This window comes from Rhinoderma darwinii, chromosome 5 (genome assembly GCF_050947455.1).
Source record: "Rhinoderma darwinii isolate aRhiDar2 chromosome 5, aRhiDar2.hap1, whole genome shotgun sequence".
Taxonomy (NCBI): Eukaryota; Metazoa; Chordata; class Amphibia; order Anura; family Rhinodermatidae; genus Rhinoderma; species Rhinoderma darwinii.
In genome coordinates, this window is record NC_134691.1 from 236,878,815 (window position 1) to 236,906,706 (window position 27,892).

General features: G+C 42.8%; 2 protein-coding genes across 5 annotated transcripts in view; one reads left to right on the forward strand and one right to left on the reverse strand.

The window, feature by feature from the left end:
- Positions 1-16,093, reverse strand: part of TERT (telomerase reverse transcriptase) — a 101,300-nt gene extending 85,207 nt beyond the window's left edge. For 2 of the 4 annotated variants that reach the window (XM_075826999.1, XM_075827001.1), the window contains exon 1: positions 15,509-16,091. In XM_075826999.1, coding sequence (XP_075683114.1) covers positions 15,509-15,877 — 369 coding nt within the window. In that variant the 5' untranslated portion in view covers positions 15,878-16,091. Of the gene's footprint in view, positions 1-15,508 lie in introns of all 4 variants that reach the window. The other 2 variants (XM_075827000.1, XM_075827002.1) reach the window with 2 other exon arrangements.
- The window catches only part of CLPTM1L (CLPTM1 like), an 86,685-nt gene continuing 74,620 nt past the window's right edge, over positions 15,828-27,892 (forward strand). Inside the window, exon 1 of the mRNA XM_075827003.1 lies at positions 15,828-16,173. The gene's annotated coding sequence lies outside the window, so the exon portion shown is untranslated. The remainder of the gene's footprint in view (positions 16,174-27,892) is intronic.

Below are 27,892 nucleotides of genomic sequence, written 5' to 3' on the forward strand. Positions count from 1 at the left end.
TGCCATACCCTGTGGACAGCGCTTGATTGGAGCCAATTTCATCCTACAACAGGACAATGACCCAAAACACACCTCCAAATTATGCAAGAACTATTTAGGGAAGAAGCAGGCAGCTGGTATTCTATCTGTAATGGAGTGGCCAGCGCAGTCACCAGATCTCAACCCCATAGAGTTGTTGTGGAAGCAGCTTGACCGTATGGTAAGCAAGAAGTGCCCATCAAGCCAATCCAACTTGTGGGAGGGGCTTCTGAAAGCATGGGGTGAAATTTCTCCCGATTACCTCAGCAAATTAACAGCTAGAATGCCAAAGGTCTGCAATGCTGTAATTGCTGCATATGGAGCATTCTTTGATGAAAGCAAAGTTTGAAGGAGAAAATTATTATTTCAAATAAAAATCATTATTTCTAACCCTGTCAATGTCTTGACTATATTTTCTAGTCATTTAGAGACTCATTTGATAAACATAAGTGCGAGTTTTCATGGAAAACACAAAATTGTCTGGGTGGCCCCAAACTTTTGAACCGTAGTATATATACAGTGAAGGAAATAAGTATTTGATCCCTTGCTGATTTTGTAAGTTTGCCCACTGTCAAAGTCATGAACAGTCTAGAATTTTTAGGCTAGGTTAATTTTACCAGTGAGAGATAGATCATATTAAAAAAAAACAGAAAATCACATAGTCAAAATTATATATATTTATTTGCATTGTGCACAGAGAAATAAGTATTTGATCCCCTACCAACCATTAAGAGTTCAGCCTCCTCCAGACCAGTTACACGCTCCAAATCAACTTGGTGCCTGCATTAAAGACAGCTGTCTTAAATGGTCACCGGTATAAAAGACGCCTGTCCACAGACTCAATTAATCAGTCTGACTAACTTCTACAACATGGGCAAGACCAAAGAGCTTTCTAAGGAGGTCAGGGACAAGATCATAGACCTGCACAAGGCTGGAATGGGCTACAAAACCATAAGTGAGACGCTGGGTGAGAAGGAGACAACTGTTGGTGCAATAGCAAGAAAATGGAAGACATACAAAATGACTGTCAATCGACATCGATCTGGGGCTCCATGCAAAATCTCACCTCGTGGGGTATCCTTGATCCTGAGGAAGGTGAGAGCTCAGCCGGAAACTACACGGGGGGAACTTGTTAATGATCTCAAGGCAGCTGCGACCACAGTCACCAAGAAAACCATTGGTAACACATTACAATTAAGTGGGAGGTACTTGCATTACATGGCAATCTACCATAACAACACAAATATAGTGAATAATATATATGTACTAAGCTTGGTTCCGATGCTGTATTTATGTACGGAGCTTGGTTTTGGTGCTGAATATATGTACTGAGAGTAGCGTGCATGGCCGCGGGCCGTCGGGTTTACTCACCTCCCGACGCCCACAGCCATGGATCAGTGAGCACTGGCTCGCATCTCCGTCCTAGGAGACACCAGCGCTCACTTCCGCTCCGGTCCGCTGTGTCCCGTAGAGTGCGCGCGCACGCTCGTGCCCAGTCTTAAAGGGCCAGTGCGCGAACATGTGAAACAATCATCATCAACTACACGATTCTTGGACTATGCCTGCGCTTCTGATCCTTGCCTGACCATCCCAAGTGTGTCTTGCAAATGGTCCCTTAGTGTTTTCCCGTTCCAGTTGTTACACGTGCCGTTACCCGTATACTGTATCCCGCGCTGTGTTCTCGTTTCTGAGCCTCTTAGTGTTGGAGTTCGGGATACACGATGCATCGAAACTTCGATATTGTTTCGATACTCTGCATCCCCAAACGGTTCGATACCGTTGTTTCATGTATTTCGATACTTAGCTGTGCGGCCGCACAGCTCAGTATGGTAACACATGAATGTATGAGAGTGGGGCTGCGGCTGTGTAATACAGTCATTGCCGCGCTCCTGAGTCCTGATAACAAGTGGGCGGGGTCAGGATGAGGTGATGCGGCCGGCGCTGCACTAATGAGTGGCGGCACTGAAAACAGAACATGGCGGGCGCACTGCAAAACACCCCCATGTTCTGTCCTCGGTGCCTGAACCGCCGCTCATTAGTGCAGCACCGGCCGCATCACCTCATGCAGACCGTGCACGCACTTCCTGTCAGGAGTGGGGCAATGTCTGTATTACACAGCCGCAGCCCAGCTCTAAAACGGCGTTGATCAGAGAAACCTCTCATCTCCGCAACTATTCCCCTGAATGCTGCGATCAAAGCGGACTGCAGCATTCAGGGGAATATGAGAAAGGGAGATGCCCCTTGGAACTTCTGTGACGCGATTGAGGGACATACCATATATGGGCAGACAGCCCAGGGTCCATTGAAGGACCCCAGGGCTGTCATACCATATTTCCTGTTGTTAGCGCATACTTAGGTATGTCCTAACAACTGCCTGTGTACTATCAGTACACAGGCTAATGTACTGGCATATAGATATATGCCAGTACATTAAAGTTTAAAAAATAAAGTAAAAACATAAAGTAATGTTAAATTTAAAAAAAAATACACATACACTTTTTTTTACAATAAACATTAAAATAAGTCTCAATACATAAAATATACACACATTCAGTATTGGCGCGGCCATAATAACCTGCACAACAATTTTTTTGCATCATTTATGAGGTGGATGCTGTAAAAAAATAAAATAAAAACTGCTTTATATCACTTATTGTGGGGCACAAGGTGTGATGAATTTAACCTCCATGTGCCTCACATTAATAGTAATTAACCCCATCATGTACTTTACATATTAACCCATTATGACTGAGAAACATGATGGGGTTAATTACTATTAATGTGAGGCACGTGGAGGTTAAATTCATCATCACACCACGCGCCTCACATCAGAAAACGGAAGAACTTTTTTTTTTTTTTTTTTACATTACTGTTGGCAAAGTATCGAATTGGTATCGAAATCACAATTCTAATCGAAGTACCGTCATCGAAGTCCAAATTCTGGTATCATGGCATCCCTAGTTGGAGTCGTGTCCTACTGCTCCTGCTGTCGTCTGCTCTGTCCAATGTCGTTTGCCACGTCCAGTGTCTTCTACCACGTCTAGTACTGTCCGCCACGCCTGGCGCAACCTGCTGCACCTACCTCCATCCATACTGAAGCCACAGCCAGGGTCTGCACTAGTTCAGGTACCCGCGTGTTACGAACTGCTATAGACGGTGACTAGGCCAGCTGCCTCTCCGCTACGGCGGAGCGGCCTAGTGGGTCCACATACCCTGTGATCGTGACACTGAGCTTTGTTCTGATGCTGTATATATGTACGGAGCTTGGTTCTGGTGCGAAATATATGTACTGAGCGTGGTTCTGGTGCTAAATATACCTACGGAGCTTAGCTCTGGTGCCGAATATACGTACTGAGCTTGGTACTGGTGCTGTATATACACTCCTTAATATTGAAATTGCAACACCAAGAAGTGCAAGCCGTAAGGTTATACAAATCGAGGAAGTAGCAGGTGTCGCAAAGATCACATTTTCAATCACCCAGTTCCAATCTGTGGCATGTGGGAGGGGCATTAAAGCCTGATTGAAAGCAACGTTTTTTAGCCACATGAAATCTCAAAAATCTGATCAAGTGGTGCGGGATGATTGTGCGATGCCTCCTGTTCATCAGTGTGCCACTTATCGCCAATTGTCTCAAACCGAGTGAGACAGAATCCTTGAACTGAGAGGCCTTGGTTTATCACTCCGTCAGATCGCTACACGCCTAGGCTGAGATGTCAGCACTATTCAACATTGCGTGTCCCAGAGGCTAGGAGACCAACAACGAATGGGAATAACAGCAGGAGGTGCGCGGACGAATTGTCTGATTAGAAGAATGGAATGTAGTGGTCCATTCTGTACTGCAAGTGAAACAGCCCACCCCAAGCATAGGGCGGCAACCAGTATCGACCCAAACCATCAGAAGACATTTGCGCAACCGGTGTTCCATTGACCACACACCACTGCTCTTAAAGGCTATCATGGAGCACAGCAAGATGGCAATGGAGGCTGGAATGGAGGTCTATCCTCCTCAGCAATGAGTCCCACTTTAGTCTTGGACGGAATGATATCCGGAGATTTGTCTGGAGACCATGTGGGCAACGCCATGAAGAGGCCTTCACAAAGGGACGTCACACCGGTCCTACTGCCGGTATTATGGTGTGGCATGATGTACGGTAGTTGGACCCCTCTAGTCTTCATTTTGGGTACACTCTCAGCTCGGCGTTACATTGATTTGGTCATGGAACCAGTGATACGGCCATTTCTCCAAAGTGTCCCGGAAGCCATTTTTTAACAGGACGCCAGGCAGCAAGTTGCTTGTGCTACTGTGAGCAGCCTGCGTGGCCACCCCCTATGTTTTCCATCGAGCACATCAGTGACGTCATAGGTCGGCAATTGCACATGAAGTTTAAAGTGGATAAATGTAAAGTTGGGTTGAGGAAAGAAACTTTACAATTGTGCATTAAATGGTAAAACACTGGGTAAAACTACTACTGAAAAATATTTTGGGATATTGGTGGACAGTACATTTACCTTTAGCAACCAGTGCCAGGCAGCTGCTGCCAAGGCAAACAAAATCATTGGATGCATCAAAAGAGGCATAGCTGCCCATGACAAGAACATAGTTTTGCCTCTGTACAAATCACTAGTTAGACCACATATGGAATATTGTGTACAATTTTGGGCACCTGTGTATAAGAAGGACATGGCTGAACAAGAATGGGTACAAAGGGCAACCAAGGTAATTAAGGGTATGGGCGTATTGCAGTACCAAGAAATTTTATCAAACTTGGGTCTGTTTAGTTTAGAAAATAGACTGCTTAGGGGCGATCTAATTACAATGTACAAATATATAGTACAGTACAAAGTTCTTACTAATGATCTTTTTATACCTAGGCCTGTAACAAGGACAACGGGGCATTATCCACGTCTAAAAGGAAAAAAAAGTTTCACCATCATCACAGACAAGGATTCTTTACGGTGAGAGCAGTGGGACTATGGAACGCTTTGCCACCGGAGGTTATGTTGGTTGATTCTTTGAATAAATTAAAGAGGCTCGGTCACCAGATTATAAATGCCCCATCTCCTACATAATCTGATCGGCGCTGTAATGTAGATAACAGTAGTGGTTTTTATTTTGAAAAACGATAATTTTTGAGCAAGTTATGAGCAATTTTAGATTTAGTTTCTCAATAAACAACTGGGCGTGTTTTTACTTTTGACCAAGTGGGTGTTGTAAAGAAGTGTATGAGGCTGACCAATCAGTGACTAATCAGCCTCATACACTTCTCATTGTTCCAGCCCAGCTTCTTTCACTGCACAATGACACTGTGCTGTGGATCATGCTGGGCTGGAACAATGAGAAGTGTATGACACTGATTGGTCAGCCTCATACACTTCTTTACAACACCCACTTGGTCAAAAGTAAAAACACGCCCAGTTGTCTATTGAGAAACTAAATCTAAAATTGCTCATAACTTGCTCAAAAATTATCGTTTTTCAAAATAAAAACCGCTACTGTTATCTACATTACAGCGCCGATCAGATTATGTAGGAGATAGGGCACTTATAATCTGGTGACAGAGGCTCTTTAAAAAAGAGCCTAGGTGTCTTTCTTGAAAAATATATTACAGGTTAGGAGTACTAGATTCTGGAGAAGGGACGTTGATCCAGGGATTTATTCGGATTGCCATATTTGGAGTCGGGGAGGAATTTTTCCCCTAATGAGGCAATTGGCATCAACCTCATAGGGGCTTTGCCTTCCTCTGGATCAACACGGTAGGTTGGACTTTATGAACCTGTGTCTTTTTTCAACCTCATCAACTCTGTAACTATGTGACTACTGTATGTTTGGAATATTTTGTTTCCATTATTTATCATTTGCGTATCTTTAACATGTCTATCGATCCTGTGATTTCCAGAATTCCAAAACTTTTCCTTCTTTATGTTGCAGTTTCAATGTTGAGGAGTGTATGTACGGAGCTTGGCTCTGCTGCTGTATATATGTACTGAGCTTGGTTCTGCTGCTGTATTTATGTACTGAGCTTTGTTGTGGTGCTGTATATATGTACTGAGCTTGGTTGTGGTGCTGTATATATGTACTGAGCTTGGTTGTGGTGCTGTATATATGTACTGAGCTTGGTTGTGGTGCTGTATATATGTACTGAGCTTGGTTGTGGTGCTGTATATATGTACTGAGCTTGGTTGTGGTGCTGTATATATGTACTGAGCTTGGTTGTGGTGCTGTATATATGTACTGAGCTTGGTTGTGGTGCTGTATATATGTACTGAGCTTGGTTGTGGTGCTGTATATATGTACTGAGCTTGGTTGTGGTGCTGTATATATGTACTGAGCTTTGTTGTGGTGCTGTATGTATGTACTGAGCTTGGTTCTGAATCTATATATACTAGTGCTTCTCAATGAATTAGAATATCAAACAGTTTGTTTATTTCAGTAATTCAATTCAAAAAGTGAAACTCATATTATATAGATTCATTACACACAGAGGGATTTATTCCCAGCATTTTTTTCTCTCCACTCTTCCTCCAGACTCTGGGACCTTGATTCCCCAATGAAATGCAAAATTTACTTTCATCTAAAAACAGGACTTTGGACCACTGAGCAACAGACCAGTCCTTTTAACCCCTTAACAACATGTCATGTACTAGTACGTGACAGCCGTTAAGTGGGATGTATGGAACAGGCTCACGGGCTGAGCTCGCTCCATACTCAGCGAGTTGCGGCTGTGTTATACAGCCGACACCTCACTGCAACGGGCAGAATCAAAGATCACTTTGATACCGCCCGTTTAACACCGTAAATGCCGGGGATCATTTGCGACCGCAGCATTTAAAAATTGTAAGGATCAAGGGGGCTCAAAAACGCCATCGCGCCCCCCCTGCGATGCGATCAGCCAGTAAAAATGGTTGTCATGGCAGACTGGGGGCCTAATAATGGCCCCCAGGTCTGCCATCTTTGTACTCCTTTGAAGCCCTGCCTCCAGCAGGACTTCATAGAAGCCTGTCAGAATCACGATATACTGCAATACATTAGTATTGCAGTACATCATGCAAGCGATCCAACTATCGCTGGTTTAAGTCCCCTAAGGGGACGAATAAAAAAAAAAGTAAAAACCAGTTAAATAAAGTTTATTTTTAATGTTTTTAAGTATTAAAAGTTCAAAAAAACACACTTTTTAAAGTGCTCCCTCTGTACCCCCCCGGGCACATGGCGATGGTTGCTAGGCTTCCTGGTTGCCCAGGTATGGTAGCCTATTATATCCTGCCCGAGGCATGACGTAATAGGCTAACCGTCAGATGAAGAATGACAGTTACGATACACTGCACTACATAAGTAGTGCAGTGTATTGTACCGGGGATCAGAAGACCAGATGTGTAAAAGAAAAAGTGAAAAAAGTAAAAAAAAATGTGAAAGAAAAATAAATAAAAGTTTTAACTAATAAAAACTACACTTGCCCTGTTTCCCTGATCAACTCCTTTATTATTAGAAAAAAAATGAAACCATGAAAAAAAACTATACATAATAGGTATCGCCGCATTCGGAACGGCCAGATCTATAAAAATATCACATTATTTTTACCGCAGGGTGAACACCGTAAAAAATTTTTTTATAAAAAACAATGACAGCATTTTATTTTTTGGTCATCTTGTCTCAAAACAAATGTAATAAAAAGTGATCAAAAAGTTGCAAGTAATGAAAAATGGTACCAATAGAAACTACAGTTCGTCACCATAAAACAAGTCCTCCCGCAGCGATATCAACTAAAAAATAAAAAAAAGTTATGGCTGTCAGAAAATGGCGACACTAAAACATGATTTTTTTTTAGAAAAGAGTATTTTTATTGTGAGAACGTAGTGAAACGTAAAAAAACTATATAAATTTGGTGTTGCTGTAATCGTATCGACCCACAGAATTAAGTTAACATGTTGTTTATACTGCACGGTGAACACTGTAAAAAAAGAAAAAAACAAAAACGTGCTAGAATGGCTGTTTTTTGGTTTCCTCATCTTCCAAAAAAATAGAATAAATAGTGATTTAAAAAAATAAAAAAAAAAAAAATCGCATACACCCCAAAATGGGACCAATAAAAATGACAGCTCGTTCCACAAAAAACAATCCCTCACACAGCAAAGTCAACGGAAAAATAACACGTTATGACTCTCAAAAACAATGATGCTAAATGACAGCCCAGGCTAATTTTTTAGGTCCAGTAGAATTTCACTAAATACCCCACATCGTCCTTTGCTGGACCCCACAGGTGGACCCAGTAGATGCAGCGGAGATGAGGAAACTTTAGGGCCTTGTGCTGCTTATAGGGCTAGTGAAGAAGTCAAAGATTAGCCAATACTGGAGCCCAGATATTTTGTATAATACCCAATAAACCCGGCCTGTGAATAAAGGATTGGTTCAAAGCGACCACACCAATCCATGGATTATTCATTCACCCCATTATTACATCATCCTATTATAACCTGTTGCACTCCGCCCAGTTTATATATGCCCTGATGTACTCCGCCCAGCTTACATATACCCTGATGTACTCCGCCCAGCTTACATATACCCTGATGTACTCCGCACAGCTTACATATACCCTGATGTACTCCGCCCAGCTTATATATGCCCTGATGTACTCCGCCCAGTTTACATATACCCTGATGTACTCCACCCAGATTACATATACCCTGATGTACTCCGCCCAGCTTACATATACCCTGATGTACCACAGCTTACATATACCCTGATGTACTCCGCACAGCTTACATATACCCTGATGTACTCCGCCCAGCTTATATATGCCCTGATGTACTCCGCCCAGTTTACATATGCCCTGATGTACTCTGCCCCGCTCACATATGCCCCCACATTATAAGATGAAATACCAGTAAAACACCAAGCAAAATCTGCGCTTCAAAAGCAAAATAGTGGTCCAACTGCGCCTGGCAGTGTGCCCAAACGGCAATTTATGACCACATATGGGATATTACTGTATTCTGGAGGTCAGAAGAAGCGCAATCTCCAGCGCGAAACAGGCTGTAACCTACAACTAGCTGTCCTCCCTGTAATGCTTTTACCCTCGCCAAGGTGACACAATAAAGTTAAAAAGATTTGCAAATGGGTGAGTGCCGCATTTTCATTTCTTTCATCTATATTATACTACAAGACTGTCTGTTTTTATGCTGAGCACCGCCCGAACTTTGCTTAAATGAGGAAACCCTGACTCCACTTGCATCTGTCTGTTCCATGCTGTGAAGATTGAGAGTGGTGCCGACTTCCTTCTACTGTGCTTGATTTATTCTGGAGAGCCCGCTTAACAATTTATGGGATGTGTGTCTACGGCGGTACAAGCAGAGCACAACACAATGGGCACTGAAATGGCATATTTGTGGAAAACTACAATTTTCAATCTGCAACATCTATTGTTTACTCATTTTTGCAAAACACTGGTGATGTCAAAATGCTCACTACACCCCTAGATAAATTCTTTGAGGGATCTAGTTTACAAAACGGGGTAATTTTTCGGGGGTACCACTGTATTGGTACTGTAGCTCAATGAAACATGGTGTCAAGAAACGAATCTATTAAAATCTATCAAGTAGCAGTTTATGACCACATGTGGGGTATTTCCGTACTCCGGAGAAGTTGCTTTATAAATGTTACGGTGCTTTTTCTTCTTTATTTGAGAAAATGTAAAATTTTGAACTAATGCTACATCTTATTGGAAAATAATGTAATTTTTAATTTTCACTGCCCATTTCTAATAAAATCTATGAGACATCTGTGGGGTTAAAATGCTCACTACCCCCCTAGATGAATTTCTGAATGGGTGTAGTTTGCCAAATGGAGTCACTTTTGGGTAGTTTCCACTGTACTGCTACCTAAGGGGCTTTGCAAAAGCGACATGGTGCAAAAAAAACAATCCAGCAAAATCTGCTCTCCAAAAGCCAAATGGCGCTCCTTCCCTTCTGAGGCCTGATGTGTATTCATACAGTGGTTTATTACCACATATGGGGTATTTCCGTACTCTGGAGAAGTTGTTTACAAATGTTACGGTGCTTTTTCTCCTTTATGTGATGAGAAAATTAAACATTTTGACCAAAAGCTATGTCTTAGGGTATGTTCACACGCTGAGCCAGAAATGTCTGAAAATACGGAGCTGTTTTCAAGGGAAAACAGCACCTGATTTTCAGACGTTTTTTTGAGCAACTCACTTTTTTCGCAGTGTTTTCGCGCCGTTTTTGGAGCGGTTTTCAATAGAGTCTATGAGAAAACGGCTCCAAAAACGTCCCAAGAAGTGTCCTGCACTTCTTTTGACGAGGCTGTAATTTTACGCGTCGTCTTTTGACAGCTGTCAAACGACGACGCGTAAATTACAGGTCGTCGGCACAGTACGTCGGCAAACCCATTCAAATGAATGGGCAGATGTTTGCCGACGTATTGGAGCCGTATTTTCAGGCGTAAATCGAGGCATTATACGCCTCGTTTACGCCTGAAAATAGGTCGTGTGAACCCAGCCTTAGTGGAAAAAAATGAAATTTTTCATGTTTACTGCCCAATTCTAATGAAATCTATGAAACACCTGGGAGGTGAAAATGCTCATTACACCCCTAGTTGAATTCCTCTAGGGGTGTAGTTTCCCAAATGGAGTCACTTTTGGGGGGTTTCCACTGTACTGGTACCTTAGGAGCTTTACAAATGCGACATGGTGCCGAGAAATCAATCCAGCAAAATCTGTGCTCCAAAAGCTAAATGGTGCTCCTTCCCTTCTGAGCCCTGATGTGTATTCATACAGTGGTTTATTACCACATATGGGGTATTTCCGTAATCTGGAGAAATTGCTTTACAAATGTTGGGGTGCTTTTCCTCATTTGATTAAAAAAAAAAAAAATCTGAGTAAAGCTACATTTTAGTGGAAAATAATGTAATTTTTCATTTTCACTGCCCAATTCTAATGAAATCTATGAAATACCTGTGGGGTCAAAATGCTCACTACACCCCTAGATGAATTCCTCTAGGGGTGTAGTTACCCAAATGGAGTCACTTTTGGGGGATTTCCTTTGTTTTTGCACCACAAGACCTCTTCTAACCTGACATGGTGCCTGAAATATAATTTAAGAAAAGGAAGGCTGAAAAATCCTCTAGGTACTCCTTTGCTCCTGGGGCTTTTGTTTCAGGCCCGTAGCACACTAGGGCCACATGTGGGATATTTCTAAAAACTTCAGAATCAGGGCAATAAATATTCAGTTGTGTTTCTCTGGTAAAAACCTTCAGTATTACAGGAAAAATTGATTAAAATGGAATTTCTGCAAAAAAAATGAAATTTGCAAATTTCCCTTCCAATTTGCTTTAATTTCTGACACACATAAAGGGTTAAGAAACTTTCTTAATGCTGTTTTGAATACTTTAAGGGGGGCAGTTTTTAAAATGGGGTGATTTGTGGGGGTTCCTAATATATAAGGCCCTCAAAGCTACTTCAGATCTGAACTGTTCCCTAAAAAAAAAAATTGACAGTTTCTTGAAAATGTGTGAAATTTCTGCTAAACTTATAAGCCTTGTAACGTCCTAGAAAAATAAAAGGATGTTCAAAAAATGATGCAAAGATAAAGTACACATATGGGAAATGTTAACTAGTCACTATTTTGTGTGGTATAACTATCTGTCTTACAAGCAGATACATTTGAATTTAGAAAAATGCTAATTTTTGCAACTTTTCTCAAAATTTTGGTGTTTTTCACATATTGAATTTATTGACAAAATTATTTCACTAACATAAAGTACAATATGTCACGAGAAAATAATCTCAGAATCGCTTGGATAGGTAAAAGCATTCCAGAGTTATTACCACATAAAGTGACACGTCAGATTTAAAAAAATTAGGCATTTGGTCCAAAAGTGGCTGCGTCCTTAATCAGTTAATATGTAGCTACCTCTTTTTCAAGGGACAAAAGTTTATTGGACAATTATCTCAAAAGCTATTTAATGGGATGCATGGGCTATTCCCTCGTTAATCCATCATCAATTAAGCAGGTAAAAGATCTGGAGTTGATTCCAGGTGTGGCATTTGCATTTGAAAGATGTTGCCGTAAACCCACAACATGAGGTCAAAGGAGCTCTCAAATGCAAGTGAAACAGACCATCGTTAGGCTGAAAAAAAAAATCAAGAAATCCATCAGAGAGATAGCACAAATGTTAGGAGTGGCCAAATCAACAGTTTGGTACATTCTTAAAAAAAAAAAAAAAAAGAGAGCGCACTGTTGATCTCGTGAACTCCAAAAGGCCTGGACGTCCACAGAAGGCAACAGTGGTGGATGATCGCCGAATCCTTTCCATGGTGAAGAAAAACCCCTTCACAACATCTACCCAAGTGAAGAACACTCTCCTGGAAATAGGTGTATCAGTATCTAAGCCTACCATAAAGAGAAGACTTCATGACAGCAAAAACAGAGGGTTCACCACAAGGTGCAAACCATTAATCAACCTCAAAAATAGAAAGGCCAGATTAGACTTTGCCAAACAACACCTAAAGAAGCCAGCCCAGTTCTGGAACAGCATTCTTTGGACAGATGAAACTAAGATCAACCTGTACCAGTATGATGGGAGGAAGAAAGTATGGAGAAGGCTTGGAACCGCTCATGATCCAAAGGACACCATATCCTTTGTAAAACATGGTGGAGGCAGTGTGATGGCATGGGCATGCATGGCTGCCAAAGGCACTGGGTCACTAGTTTTATTGAGTGTGACGGAAGACCGAAGCAGCCGGATGAATTCTGAAGTGTTCAGGGATATACTTTCTGCTCAGATTCAACCAAATGCAGCAAGGTTGATTGGACGTCACTTCACAGGACAGATGGACAATGACCGAAAACATACAGTGAAAGCAACCCAGGAGTTTTTTTTAAGGCAAAGAAGTGGAATATTCTACAATGGCCAAGTCAGTCACCAGATCTCAACCCGATCGAGCTGCATTTCACTTGCTTAAGACAAAACTTAAAGAGGCTCTGTCACCACATTATAAATGCCCTATCTTCTACATAATGTGATCGGCGCTGTAATGCAGATCACAGCAGTGTTTTTTATTTAGTGTTTTACTTTTGACCAAGTGGGCGTTGTGGAGAGAAGTGTAGGACGCTGACCAATGAGCGTCATACACTTCTCTCCATTCATTTACTCTGCACAGTGATCTTACTAGATCACTATGTGCAGCCACATACACTAACGTTACTGAAGTGTCTTGACAGTGGATAAACATCACCTCCAGCCAGGACGGGGTGTCTATTCACAATCCCAACACTTCAGTAACGTTTGTGTGAGATTTACAGCACAGCAAGCGTAATCTCGCTGTAAACTGTCATTTACAGCGTAATCTCGCAAGATTACGCTTGCTGTGCTGTAAATCCCACACAAATGTTACCGAAGTGTCGGGATTCTGAATAGACATCCCGTCCTGGCTGGAGGTGAGGTCTATTCACTGTCAAGACACTTCAGTAACGTTAGTGTGTGTGTATGCAGACGAGCTGGAGGCTGCTATCAAAGCAACCTGGGCTTCCATAACACCTCAGCAGTGCCACAGGCTGATCGCCTCCATGTCACGCCACATGGATGCAGTAATTCATGCAAAAGAAGCCCCGACCAAGTATTGAGTGCATATACTGTACATGCTTTTCAGTAGGCCTACATTTCGAAATTAAAAATCACTTTTGAAATTGGGCTTAATATTCTAATTTTCTGAGACACTAAATTTTGGGTTTTCATGAACTGTTAGCCATAATCAGCAACAAGAAAAAAATGCTGGAAATAGATCACTCTGTGTGTAATGAATCTATATAATATATGAGTTTCACTTTTTAAATTGAATTACTGAAATAAAAGACTAGTATGTACTGAGCTTTGTTCTGGTGATGTATAAAGCTACTGAGCTTGGTTCTGGCGCTGTATATATCTAGTGTGCTTTGTTCTGGCGCTGTATATATCTAGTGAGCTTGGTTCTGGCGCTGTATATATCTAGTGAGCTTTGTTCTGGCGCTGTATATATCTAGTGAGCTTGGCTCTGTGTTTATCTACTAAGCTTGTTTCTGGCGCTGTATATATCTAGTGAGCTTTGTTCTGGCGCTGTATATATCTAGTGAGCTTTGTTCTGGCGCTGTATATATCTAGTGAGCTTGGCTCTGTGTTTATCTACTAAGCTTGTTTCTGGCGCTGTATATATCTAGTGAGCTTTGTTCTGGCGCTGTATATATCTAGTGTGCTTTGTTCTGGCGCTGTATATATCTAGTGAGCTTGGTTCTGGCGCTGTATATATCTAGTGAGCTTGGCTCTGTGTTTATCTACTAAGCTTGTTTCTGGCGCTGTATATATCTAGTGAGCTTTGTTCTGGTGTTGTATTTATGGGCCTTGAGAAAGTCTGTGTGCACGTGAAACGGCCGAAGGCTGACTCCATATCGAATAGACCATAAGGTCCCGAATAAAGAACCTCGATTTCTTCTATTTTTGAATTTATGTACTGAGCTTGGCTTGGTGCTGTGTGTATATATATATATATATATATATATGTGTGTGTGTGTGTACTGAGCTTGTCCTGGTGCTGTTTACATGTACTGAGCTTGGTTCTGGTGCTGTTTACATGTACTGAGCTTGGTTCTGGTGCTGTTTACATGTACTGAGCTTGGTTCTGGTGCTGTTTACATGTACTGAGCTTGGTTCTGGTGCTGTTTACATGTACTGAGCTTTGTTCTGGTGCTGTTTACATGTACTGAGCTTGGTTCTGGTGCTGTTTACATGTACTGAGCTTGGTTCTGGTGCTGTTTACATGTACTGAGCTTGGTTCTGGTGCTGTTTAAATGTACTGAGCTTGGTTCTGGTGCTGTTTAAATGTACTGAGCTTGGTTCTGGTGCTGTTTAAATGTACTGAGCTTGGTTCTGGTGCTGTTTAAATGTACTGAGCTTGGTTCTGGTGCTGTTTACATGTACTGAGCTTTGTTCTGGTGCTGTTTACATGTACTGAGCTTGTTCTGGTGCTGTTTACATGTACTGAGCTTGGTTCTGGTGCTGTATATATATATATATATATGTACGGAGCTTTGTTCTGGTGCGGTTTACATGTACTGAGCTTTGTTCTGGTGCTGTGTATATATATATATATATATATATATATATGTACTGAGCTTGGTTCAGGTGCTGTATATGTGAAGTATACATGTAATGAGCTTAGTTTTGGTACCATATTTATTATCGTCCTTCCAGTGCGCAGTGAATATCCATGCCTATGATGCTGATGTGCACAAATAGGTCTATAATTAATAAGTGTAAAATAGTGAGTGCAGGTAGATAGGTATATAATTTATCTGCATGTATACACTGCACATTTTAAGCAGAATGTGATCAGGATCAGTCTGTGTTATTAAATCTAGACCTAACAGTTTAGGTTTGTGGGGGATTTTTGTAATAACGAGTCATTTTTTTGATAGAACATGTGAGCCTAGCTGTTCTCTTCTTACCTGCAAGAATGAAATGGGGGAGCAAAGTTTCTTGGCCTTTTGTGGTAAACAGACCAGCAGCTCCGATAGGAACGTCTTATATCTAACAGTATCCCCCTCCTGCCATAGGGACTCCTTTTGCTCGCTGCCCGTATGCAGGATGTGGACATATTCACGAATACTGAGCACCTTCCAATACACGGCCTTCAGGAGAAGCAGCTCCGAGCTGGTCATGTCAAACAACGCGCCAACCTCACCCACGCATGCGCACAGAGACGAGCGCGTAAAAGCTGTCGGACGATAATCAGAACACGCATGATCCGATCGACCGAGCGTGTAGTAGAAAGTGATGGGGACACTACTAGAGCGCTTATCGAGAGAATTCAACATGCCCGATACTTGTTTCGTGGAGAAATTATTACTGTGTATGGCCAACAATATGCAGTGAAGTTCAACGTGTTCTCTCTTCAGCTAAACGTATGATTCAGGATAATATACGTGAATAACCACAGGTCATAGCACTGGCTGGTCTTCTTAATCATGGCCGCCTAGCTATGACTGCGCTTCCTCACATAGCGTCACGTGGTGTGAAAACGCCCTACGTCACTTCCGGGTCCGGCTGACAGTCTACCCGGTTCCTGCGCTGCCTCTATCGGTTAGAGAGAGATGCTATATACCGGCGATAGGTGAGTGGTCCGCTTATTACAGACATGTTTATCGTAGCATAGATCGGACACTGCTGTGAAACGTGCGGCTGTGTAGAGCTGCTCCTTCACTCATCGTAGTCCAGTATGTTGTGTCCAGGCTCATCTCTAATAAGTGTAGAATATGACAATTTGGCCTTCGTGGTTCTTGATGCGTCCATAGCCTGTTCCTCCCGTAGTCTATTCCTCCCAGGCAGTCCGCTTATGCACGTACCATATGTTATGTCTGCTGCCGCTGTCACACGCTGGGGCAGGTCTTTACAAGTTGTTTCTGCTCCCCTATGGTCATTGAGTTAATCGGTTACTGCTTTACGTAAATGCTGAGAAATTCCCTTAGGCCTCATGCACATAACCGTAGCCATTTGCACGGCCGTGATTTTCGGGTTGGCCGGCAGCGAAGTGATACCCGCGAGCCGCCCGCAAATCGAGGGCCGTGCACATGGCAGTGTCCGTTATTTCCTATGAGCCCGGACCGCAGAACACGACCGTAAAAGGCATGCCCGTTCTTTCTGCGGTCCGGGCTCCTGGACCATACACGGACCGTGAAAACCATGGTCGTGTGCATGGCCCATAGGAATGAATGGGGCTACAATTCTCCCGTGGATTTTCGGGGGAATTGCGGCCGCAAAAGCACGTTCGTTAGCCCCTATGCACACAAATGTGCTTTTGCGGCCGCAATTCCCCCGAAAATGCACGGGAGAATTGCGGCCCCATTTATCATTCATTCCTATGGGGCCATGCACACGACCGCAGAAATAACGGACATGTCTTATTACGGCCGTGTTCTGCGGTCCAGGCTCATAGCAAATAATGGCTGCGGCCATGTGCACGGCCCGCCGTTTGCGGAGGGCTCGCAGGTGACACTCCGCCCGACCCGAAAATCACGGCCGTGCACATGGCTACGGTCGTTTCCATGAGTCTATAGTCTGGTATTGTGGGGTATGATAGATACTTTATCAGATGTCATGGGTACTGGAGAGCCTCCAGGAAGGCACCCCAGAATAAGCCCTCCTGGACATCCATAGCCGAGTGTACGGTCCATGATTATGGTACGGACAGGCTATGGACTTCTCGGGCCGTGGTCACATTAAAAAAGAAGTATAGGGGCACCGTCGGTAAATGTCACTTCATACGGCCCAGATACTTCACCGTAAGTATGTGGGAAGTTGTCTGTGGCCCATAGAAATTAACGGATCAGTATTTTTATCCGCAATTACGTATCAAAATGACATATGTTTGCAAGAGGCCTAATACAGGGTGATTCAAAAAGTATGGCGCAAAATTGTAGCTTTAGCATTCATAACCAAGGGAACAGAACACAAATGTATTAACATGGATAGACAGTGTTTCTTTTCAAGTTTTATCTATACACTATGCAATCTTAAATACTTTTTTCAAAAAATTCAAAAATATTGTAGGTATGATACATTTATTGGCTAATCATAAAAATTCTATATGCAGCTTTCAGAGCACAGAGGCCCCTTCTTCAGGCAAGTTTACAAATTAATTCATACAAGAAGGAGCCAATAAGGCCTCACTCCCACTTTAGTTTTTTTCGTTATGGTGCTATCTGTTTTTTTAACTGATAGCAACCGGACACATTAATTTCAATGGGGCCGTGCACACTAACGTTGTTTTAATGGAACCGTGCGGCCGTCCTGTAAAAAATAGAACAGGTCCTACTCCTGTCTGTTTTTGACGGAACAGTCTCTGCCTTTTTATTGTTTTGGTCCGCACATTGAAAAGCAATTCGTGTGCGGTCCGTGTTTCACAGAACGTCATTTGCGGCCCTAGAACGGCCGACGGAAGTGTGCGTTGAGCCTGAAGGTATGCCTACAATACTTTTGTCTTTATTGACACACAAGTATTTAACATTGCATATTGTTTCTGGCTAACAAAGTGATTTGCATTGGTGACACGGCAGATGTCTAGGCGGTAGGCCCGTTCTGTCCTGACGCGTGCCAGCATATCCTCGGATATGGACTTCACTGTTTTAGTGATACGTTGTCTCAGGTCGTTCAGATCCTGTGACTGAGGGGGTGGGGGTTATTTCTGGCACAGCTGATCCATAGTGCCGGTAGTTTTATTCAGGTATCAATTAAAATCCAAATGGAAATGTGGAGGTGCAACGTCTTACGTTTGGCAGATCTTCCTCTGTCTGGCATAAGCCATTCCTTCAACCTGTCCAGGTAGGAGTATCCTCTACAAAAAAGAAAGGACCATAGACTTTGCGCCTGCTCATTGCATAGAACATGTTTAGTTTAGGGGAGTTCCTCATGTGCTCGATAAGGCTCTTGGTTTTTCTGAGCTCCAAATTCTAACGTTGTGGCGCTTGACCTTCCCACTGAGGTGAAAGGTAGTGTAATCGCTGAACGCCAGCCAGTCAGCGAATTCGTCCTCTTCCAATCGGCCCTGCAAGTCTATGCAAAAGTCAGTGTTTTTCGGTTTGTCTGGTCTTCTCTCCTGAATATGTAATCTGTATGGCTTACAACGCAGAGTTTTTCATAAGATATGTAATATCGTGGTTTGTGGCACCTGTATTTCCATACTAGTCAGCCTGGTCGACTTTCTAGGACTACGTCTCATATACAACTCGAATCCTGTTCACTGTCTCTTCCGAAGTCTTTGGGCGGCCCGGACTTTTCCCATGACCTAAACACCCAGTGGTTTTGAATTGCTTCATCCAACGTGAAATGTAGTTTCTATGCGGAGCGCATTTACCTAGTTTATTCTGATAGTTTCGCTGTACGGTCACAACAGACCCCGTTCTTGCGAAGTCTAACATGCAAAAACCTTTTTCTTGCTTCAATGTCGCCATCTTATGTCACACGCTGTAAGCACATTTCAAATTTGGCTCTTGAAAATAAAAGCTGTGCTGTGATTGGATGCTATGGGCAACTAAGCCAGTCTTGCTTTGATTTTCAGTCACTGGCCTTTTACCACTGATGTTCTTTTAACTACAAGCCTTTACTTGTGCACCATTTTTAAATCCTCCTGTATATGGGATAATGTTTCCCCTACTGTAAATGATAGGAATATTAGTAGTCACCAGGAGCTCTACAACCTTATGAGACTGCAGGCTGAGTGCATTTATGGAAGGGAGATAATATGCCTTAGGAGCCTCACACACGAGCGTGTTCGGTCCATACGTCGGCCACATTCGGACCGAACGCACTGCAGGGAGCCGGGCTCCTAGCATCATAGTTATCTATGGCGCTAGGTGTCACTGCCTCTCCGCGGATCTACTGTCCCGTAATGAAACACGATTACAGTACAGTTGTCCCGCAGCGAGGCAGCGAGACCTAGCGCCATAGATAACTATGATGCCAGGAGCCCGGCTCCCTGCAGTGTGTTTGGTCCGAGAAATGCGGCCAATGTACAAACCGTATACCACGGACCAAACACGCTCATGTGTGGGAGGACTTAGAATCCACACATGAGCTGCTGCACTTCCTGTCCACCCTTGATTTGGTATATAATATCTTCATCAGAAAAAAAGGTCTGCAGCGTCCTAGGTGTGTTATGTTCTGCAGCAGCTGGGACACATTACTGTATAATTTACAATCCTCTCAAGAAGAGAGGGGGCTCTATATGTCAGTCATTAACCCCTTAAGGACGCAGCCTAGTTTTGGCCTTAAAGGGAATGTGTTGCCAGAAAAACATGTTTTTGTTTTTTTTAAATTAAACATTTAGTGTGTGGGTGATTAAACATTGTTCACATTTTTTTTATTTTTTTCACGAGTCAGGAAATATTATAAATTAATTCTAATTTATAATACTACCCATTTTTGGTCACTAGATGGAGCTATTCCCAAAATTGCAGCTTTGCAAAATTGGGTAAAAAGCCCTCGCTCTAGTGAGCTCTCAGCATCCCCCCCTCCTTTATCCTGGCTAGTGCCGGGATAAACGAGGGGTTTGAACGGTGTAACCTCCTACACTGTGTGTCGCCATTTTTTGAGCTAACACACAGTGTAGTAGGTTTACATACAGTAGTAAACACACACAAACACGAACATACATTGAGATCTCTTACCTGCTCCTGCCGCCGCGGCTCCCTCCGGCCCGTCCGCTCTGTTTGCTGCCGCTGGTGCAAGTGCACAAATCCGGAAGCCGCGACCGGAAGTAGTAATATTACTGTCCGGCCGCGACTTCCGGTCCACAGGAAAATGGCGCCGGACGGCGCCAATTTCGAATTGGACTGTGTGGGAGCGGCGCATGCGCAGTTCCCACACAGACGCCGTACACTGAAGTCAATGGGACGGGAGCCGTTCGCAGTCCCTATGGGACTGTGGCTGCCGTATTCCATGTCTGTATGTGTCGTTAATCGACACACACAGAAATGGAACAAAAAATGGCAGCCCCCATAGGGAAGAAAAAGTGTAAAAATAAGAAAAAGTAAAACACAAGCACACAAATGAATATAAACGTTTTTAATAAAGCACTAACATCTTTAACATATAAAAAAATAATTTGTGATGACACTGTTCCTTTAAGGCTCAGAGCCCATTTTTCAAATCTGACATATTTCACTTTATGTGGTAATAACGTCGGAATGCTTAAACCTACCCAAGCGATTCTGAGATTGTTTTCTCGTGACACATTGGGCTTCATGTTCGTGGTAAAATTTGGTCGATATATTCAGTGTTTATTGGTGAAAAATTGCAAAATTTAGAGAAAATTTTGAAAAAATTGCATTTTTCAGAATTTAAATGCATCTGCTTGTAAAACAGACGGTTATACCACCCAAAATAGTTACTAGTTCACATTTCCCATATGTCTACTTTAGATTGGCATCGTTTTTTGAACATTCTTTTATTTTTCTTGGACGTTACAAGGCTTAGAACATAAGCAGCAATTTCTCATATTTTTAAGAAAATTTCAAAAGCCTTTTTTTTAAGGTACCTCTTGAGTTCTGAAGTGGCTTTGTGGGGCCTATGTATTAGAAACCCTGATAAAACACCCCATTTTAAAAACTAGACCCCTCAAAGTATTCAAAACAGCATTTAGAAAGTTTTTTAACCCTTCAGGCATTTCACAGGAATTAAAGCAAAGTGGAGGTGAAATTTGCAAATTTCATTTTTCTTGCTGAATTTCAATTTTATTCATTTTTTTTTTCTGTAACACAGAAGGTTTTACCAGAGAAACGCTACTAAATATGTATTGTCCAGATTCTGCAGTTTTTAGAAATGTCCGACATGTGGCCCTACTGCGCTCGTGGACTAAAACACAAGCCCTAGAAGCAAAGAAGCACCTAGTGCATTTTGAGGCCTCTTTTTTTATTAGAATATATTTTAGGCAGCATGCCAGGTTTGAAGAGGTGTTGAGGTGTCAAAACAGTAGGAATCCCCCAATAGTGACCCCATTTTGGAATTCATTTAGGGTTGTTGTTACCATTTTGACCGCACAGTTTTTTCACAGCACGTATTTGAATTGGGCTCTGAAATGAAAAAAATGTCATTTTTTCCAATAAAATGTCATTTGTGATCAAAATTTCTTATTTTCACAGGGAACAAAATACCCCATTTTGTTGCCCAATTTGTCCTTAGTGTGGCAATACCCCATTTGTGGTGATAAACTGCCGTTTGGGCCCATGGGAGGGCTCAGAAGGAAAGGAGCGCTATGTGTTTGTTGGAGTCAAGATTTTGTTGGATTGGTTTTCGGGTGCCATGTCGCATTTGCAGAGCCTCAGAGGTATCAAAGCAATGGAAACCCACCAAAAGTGACCCCATTTTAGAAACTACACCCCTCAAGGAATTCATTTATGAGTAATGTGACCATTTAGACTCCATAGTTTCTTCACAGAACTTATTTGAATTGGGCTGGGAATGAAAACAAAATTATTTTTTTCAAATAATATGTAGTTTTGGCTGAAAATTTCTTATTTTCACAAGAAACAAAATACTCCATTCTGTTGCACAATTTGTCCTGAGTGCGGCAGTACCCCATTTGTTGTGATAAACTGCCGTTTGGGCCCATGGGAGGGCTCAGAAGGAAAGGACCACCATTTGGCCTACTGGGGATTTTCTAGTGCGAAGTCATGTATGCAGAAGCCCCTGAGGTACCAGTACAGTTGAAACTCGCAAAAAGTGACCCCGTTTTAAAAACTACACCCTTAAGGCATTCATCTAGAGGTGTAGTGCGCATTTTGACCGGAGACCTACACCCCATAAACTGTAATGTGGGTTCTCCCGGGTATGGCAATACCCTACATGTGGATGTTATCAGCTGCCTGGGCACACAGCAGGGGCCAGAGGGGAAAGACGAGGGGGGATAAGCTGTGTGGAGTGCATCAGGGTAAGTAAAATTGGGGTAAATTATAAACCAAGGGATGTATGATAAATTTTAAAACACTTTCATACAGAGCTCTGGTTATTCGGGACACGTGTCACATTGATATATTGTGTCATCCATTATCGCCCTCTTATAGCAGACTTTGCACCTCTTTTGACTTTTTCCCTTCTTGCCAGTTTGGGGAACTTCTCCAGGAAAGTGTTGCCCTGGTACGATGCGTGTGGGCTCGCTTCCAGAAGTACTGGGTGCCCCCCCTTCTTGGTCCCTAAAGATTAGGTTCTTGATAATCACCTCTTGAAATTCCAGGAAAGTTCCCGTCTGGCCTGCACATCGACGTAGCATGTACGCATTGTACAATGCCATCTGTATGATGTGCCCGGCCAGCTTCTTATACCAGACCGCATGGCGCTGTAGGTCTTCAGGGCTTGATCTTACAAGTCCATCCCTCCCATGTACCTATTGTAGTCCAGGATGCAGTCTGGTATGGGGGTGGCCTTTCCTTCATATATCCTAAACCTGTAGGTATACCCTGATGCACTCTCACAGCTTATACATCTTCACGCCATACCTTGCCCTCTTACCCGGCAGGTACTGGCGGAATTGAACCCTCCCTTTAAAATGTACTAGGGACTCATCAATAGAAATACACTTCTCGGGGGTGTATGCTTGGGAAAACCGGGCACTGGAACGGTCTAATAGGGGTCTCCGTTTATACCAACGGTCAAAACTGGGGTCATCTCGGGGTGGGCACGGCTCATTATCAGTATAATGTAAGAAGCGAAGTATTGCCTCATTTATTTATTTTTTTAGGTTCCAGTTCAGTTCTGAAGTTGCTTTGAGGGGCCTATATATTAGAAACCCCTATCAAATACCCCATTTTAGAAACTAGACCCCTCAAAGTATTCACAACAGCATGTAGAAAGTTTATGAACCCTTTAGGTGTTTCACAAAAATTTAGAGCAAAGTAGAGGTGAAATTGTAAATTTTTTTTTTGTCAGAAAATCCTCTTTATACCATTTTTTTTATAACACAAAAGGTTTTATCAGAGAAACACAACTTAATACTTATTGCCCAGATTCTGCAGTTTTGAGAAATATCCCACATGTGGCCCTAGTGCGGTAATGGACTGAAGCGCCGGCCTCCGAAGCAAAGGAGCACCTAGTGGATTTTGAAGCCTCTTTTTTTATTAGGCACCATGTCCGGTTTGAAGAGGTCTTGTGGTGCCAAAACATTGGGAACCCCCCAAAAGTGACCCCAATTTGGAAACTAGACCCCTTGAGGAATTCATTGCAGTCTTCTTGGGGTGCATGCGGCTTTTTGATCAGTTTTTATTCTATTTTTAGGTGGCGTGGTGACTAAAAAACAGCAATTGTACTATTGTTTTTTTTTTTTCGTTTTTTTTTTTTTACAGCGTTCACCGTGCGCTATAAATGACATATTCACTTTATTCTGCGGGGCGATACGATTACGGCGATACCAGATGTGTATAGTTTTTTTTTATGTCTTATGGCGTTTGCACAATAAAATACGTTTTGTAAACAATCATTCACTTTTTGTGTTACCTTATTCTAAGAGCCAGAACTTTTTTATTTTTCAATCAATAAAGCCGTGCGAGGACTTATTTTTTGCGTAACGAACTGTAGTTTCGATCAGTACCATTTTTAGGTACATGCGACTTTTTGATCTCTTTTTATTCCATTTTTTGGGATGTGAAGTGACCAAAGAATTGTGATTGTGGTTCGGTTTATTATTATTTTATTTTACGGCGTTCACCGTGCGGGATAAATAATGAAATAATTTAGTAGTTCAGGCCGTTACGGACGCGGCGATGCCAATTATGTATAGTTTATTTGTTTGTTTATATATTTTTATTAATAATAAAGGACTGATAAGGGAAAAAGGGGGATTTTTACTTTTATTACTTTTAAATCTTTTATTTTCACACATCTTTTTTTTTACTTTATTACTTTGTCCCACTTGGGGACTTGAGGGCAGGAGGCCCTGATCGCTATTCTAATACACTGCACTACATGCGTAGTGCAGTGTATTAGAACTGTCAGCTACTCACTGACAGCAAGCATAGTGGGTCCTGACGTTGTCAGGACCCACTAGGCTTCAGTCTATGGCATAGCCGGACGCCATTGTTTGGTGTCCGGTTGCCATAGTCACCATCGCCAGCCGCTATCGTCTAGCAGGCCGGCGATGGCAGCTTAACCCCTAAAAAGCCGCGATCTCTATAGAACGCGGCTTTTAAGGGGTTAATCAGCGGGGACACAGCGATCGGTCCCCGCTGTAGGAGCTGTGACAGCTGCTGAACAAGACAGCAGCGTCACAGCTCCTGTATGCGTCGGGAGGACGGCCGAAACGGCCGTTACTCCCGAGACGTACTATTACGGCATGGAGCGCGAACAATACAGCTGCCATGACATAATAGTACGTCAAGGAGCGGGAAGGGGTTAAGTGGTTGGCACAGGAGACGTCGCCTCTGCAGGAAGAGATAAGTAGTGTCTATGTAGCTCTGCTCATTTCTGTATAATTGTCAGGTTCTGGCATCAGCATGATGATTTCCATTAAGGTATATTCGATACTAATGTAAAATCTACCACTATTGCTTTGCATTTTAACTCCTTAATAAATCGCTCCCAGCAAAAAAAAAACGCCCCCCCCCCCCCCCAGTTTGTAATTGTGGTGGCTTAAACGATACTGTATTTAGATAACCCACCTATTGATTTATCTTGTAGTTTTAGCCTCTGTTCTAGGTTGCCGTTCTTTCACATGACTAAGGCTCCATGCACACGACCGTAAGAAACGTAATTATGGGCCCATTCATTTCTATGGCCAACAGACACTTTCCCGTATGTCTACGGGAGGGTGTCCGTGCCGTAGAAACCTGCCCAAAAAAATAGGACATGTCCTATTTTTTCATTTTACGGACCGTTCTCCTATACTTTATAATGTTGTAAAGGATCTGCCAGGCACAACTTCTGTGGATACGCCCATAGGTAATCAGTCTGCACCTGAGTCTATGTCTCTGAGACTGACTCCATCTTCCACCACTCAGGCTGGCAGGCTTAGGAGTGGGAGAGCCTATCGCAGCCTGGCCAGACTGAGCTAGCTCCCGCCCTCTGTCTATTTATACCTGCCTTTCCTGTTCTTCCTTTGCTTGTGATTCTTCTCGTGTGGTTTCCTGGCCTTGCTGCAGCTTCTAGCTATTTGACCCTGCTCCATACTGACCCTGGCTTACTGACTACTCTCCTGCTCTGCGTTTGGTACCTCGTGCACTCCTGCTTTGACTCGGCTCGTTCACCACTCTTGTTGCTCGCGGTGTTGCCGTGGGCAACTGCCCCATTTCCCTTTGCTTTGTGCTCCCTTGTCTGTTTGTCTCGTGCACTTACTAGGGCGGGTCGTTGCAAGTAGGCAGGGACAGAGTGGAGGGTAGATTAGGGCTCACTTGTCCGTTTCCCTACCCCCGTCATTACAAATGTGAGCACAGCTCGTAAAAATGGCCGGCTGCCGGCCATGCCTGTAATTACGGGCACGGTCGTGTGCATGACACCTAACTGAATCTTATCGCGTTTGCTATGTGGACAGGAAGTCCGCCTCTCTATTCATTCCTATGAGACTTAGGCCCTATGCACACGACAGTATTTTCATCTATCCCGAAATACTGACCGCAAATACGGATCAGTAGTCATCTGTATTTTATATATCCGTATATGCGGAAGGGTGTCCGTAAATATGGTCCGTATTGCATCCGTATATACGGATCCTTACAAAAAGAGGAAAGTTGCAAATGATGTCGTCAACATGTTGCCTAGCCATTCTTCCGTAAATATCTCGAACAGCAGTGACAGCGCATGCGCGTCACAAGTGTCGTGTCGTATATCTGGCAAAGAATTCAAGATCAACAGAGCGGCTAGAGCCAATGCAGAGTGACGTCACCCGTCCAGTACCCTACGGCAGGATCTGGAAACGGGGCCACTTTGGAATATGTAAGTATATTACAAATGTATTTACATTTATAAATTACAAGCATTAACACAGTCATTAAATCTCGGACAACCCCTTTAATGCATACACCATTTTTGGCTTCACGATTTTGTAGGTAAACAGACGTTTTACAATGCACGCAGCCATTAACTAGCAAGGGTTTTGGCGTGGCCGTTGGTCTTGTCAATGCCGCTCTGTGGGGCCTTACACTAAAGGCTGGGACTGCAGTGAGGGTTCTGACCGATCGGATACATTTTAACACAGCAGGGCATGTGAGGCCACATGATTGACCAGCTGCTTAATCTTTTATTCTAATGTTATGTTCACACGACTAGTTTTGGCCGTTTTTCGGGCCGTAAATGGCCTAAAAATCGGAAGCAGAACGTTTCCAAACATCTGCCCATTGATTTCAATGGGAAAACCGGCGCTCTGTTCTGACGGGGCGTTTTTACGCGGCCGTTTTGAAAAACGGAGCGTAATAAGACGCCCCATAAAAAGAAGTGCATTTCACTTCTTGAGCTGTTTTTGGAGCCGATTCCATTGAGTCTATAGAAAAACAGCTAAAAAAACGCAGCGAAAAACGCGATTTTGCTTAAACAGATGAAAATCAGGAGCTGTTTTCCCTTGAAAACAGCTGTGTATTTTCAGACGTTTTTCAGTAAGCAGGTGAACATACCCTTAGAGGCCTGTTAAAGGATGAGCTACTGATTTTTTTTTCCCCGCTATCTGTTGTCTGTTTTTTTTTCACGCACTCATTGGTTAAATGGGCAAGTCTGGTCCGTAAAAACAAACCTTAATAGGACATGCTGTAAATTTCTCGCAACCGACTCCCAAAATGGATGTGTAAATAGCCCCATTGACTTGTATGGGTCAGTGTGCTGTCAATCGTAAAAACCTCTAAACAGTGCTGGAGTAAGATGTGCCTAATTTATTAATAGGCACACGCGGTCTGTGTGTAGTCCTCTAATCTACAACCAATCACTGGGAGGCCACGAAGTGTATTCACATTCTATATGCAAAACAACAACATAAGATTAGTGTATCGTAAGGCTAAGTTTTCACATTGCGGTCAAAATGTGTTTTTTACCATAAAGCATCGCAAAACCATCCAATTCTGACACCATTGCAGCAAAATAGCATGGGTTTGCAGCAAAAAAAACACCATTTTACCACAATGTCAACCCAGCCTTGACATCAAAATCCACTATATTCAAAGCGGACCGAAAAATGACAGCATGTAAAGCCACCCAAAAAAAAGGCAATAAAATAAATCATTGATAGGAATGCATATTCCCAAATGTTCATTATATAGTGTAAAGTTCTACAATTTACTAAGGGTTCTGCTTATTAACCTTATATTGACATAAAGTTCCCATTTAGAGGTACAGTGAGGGCACCATGTACTTGTATGGGTGCCCTG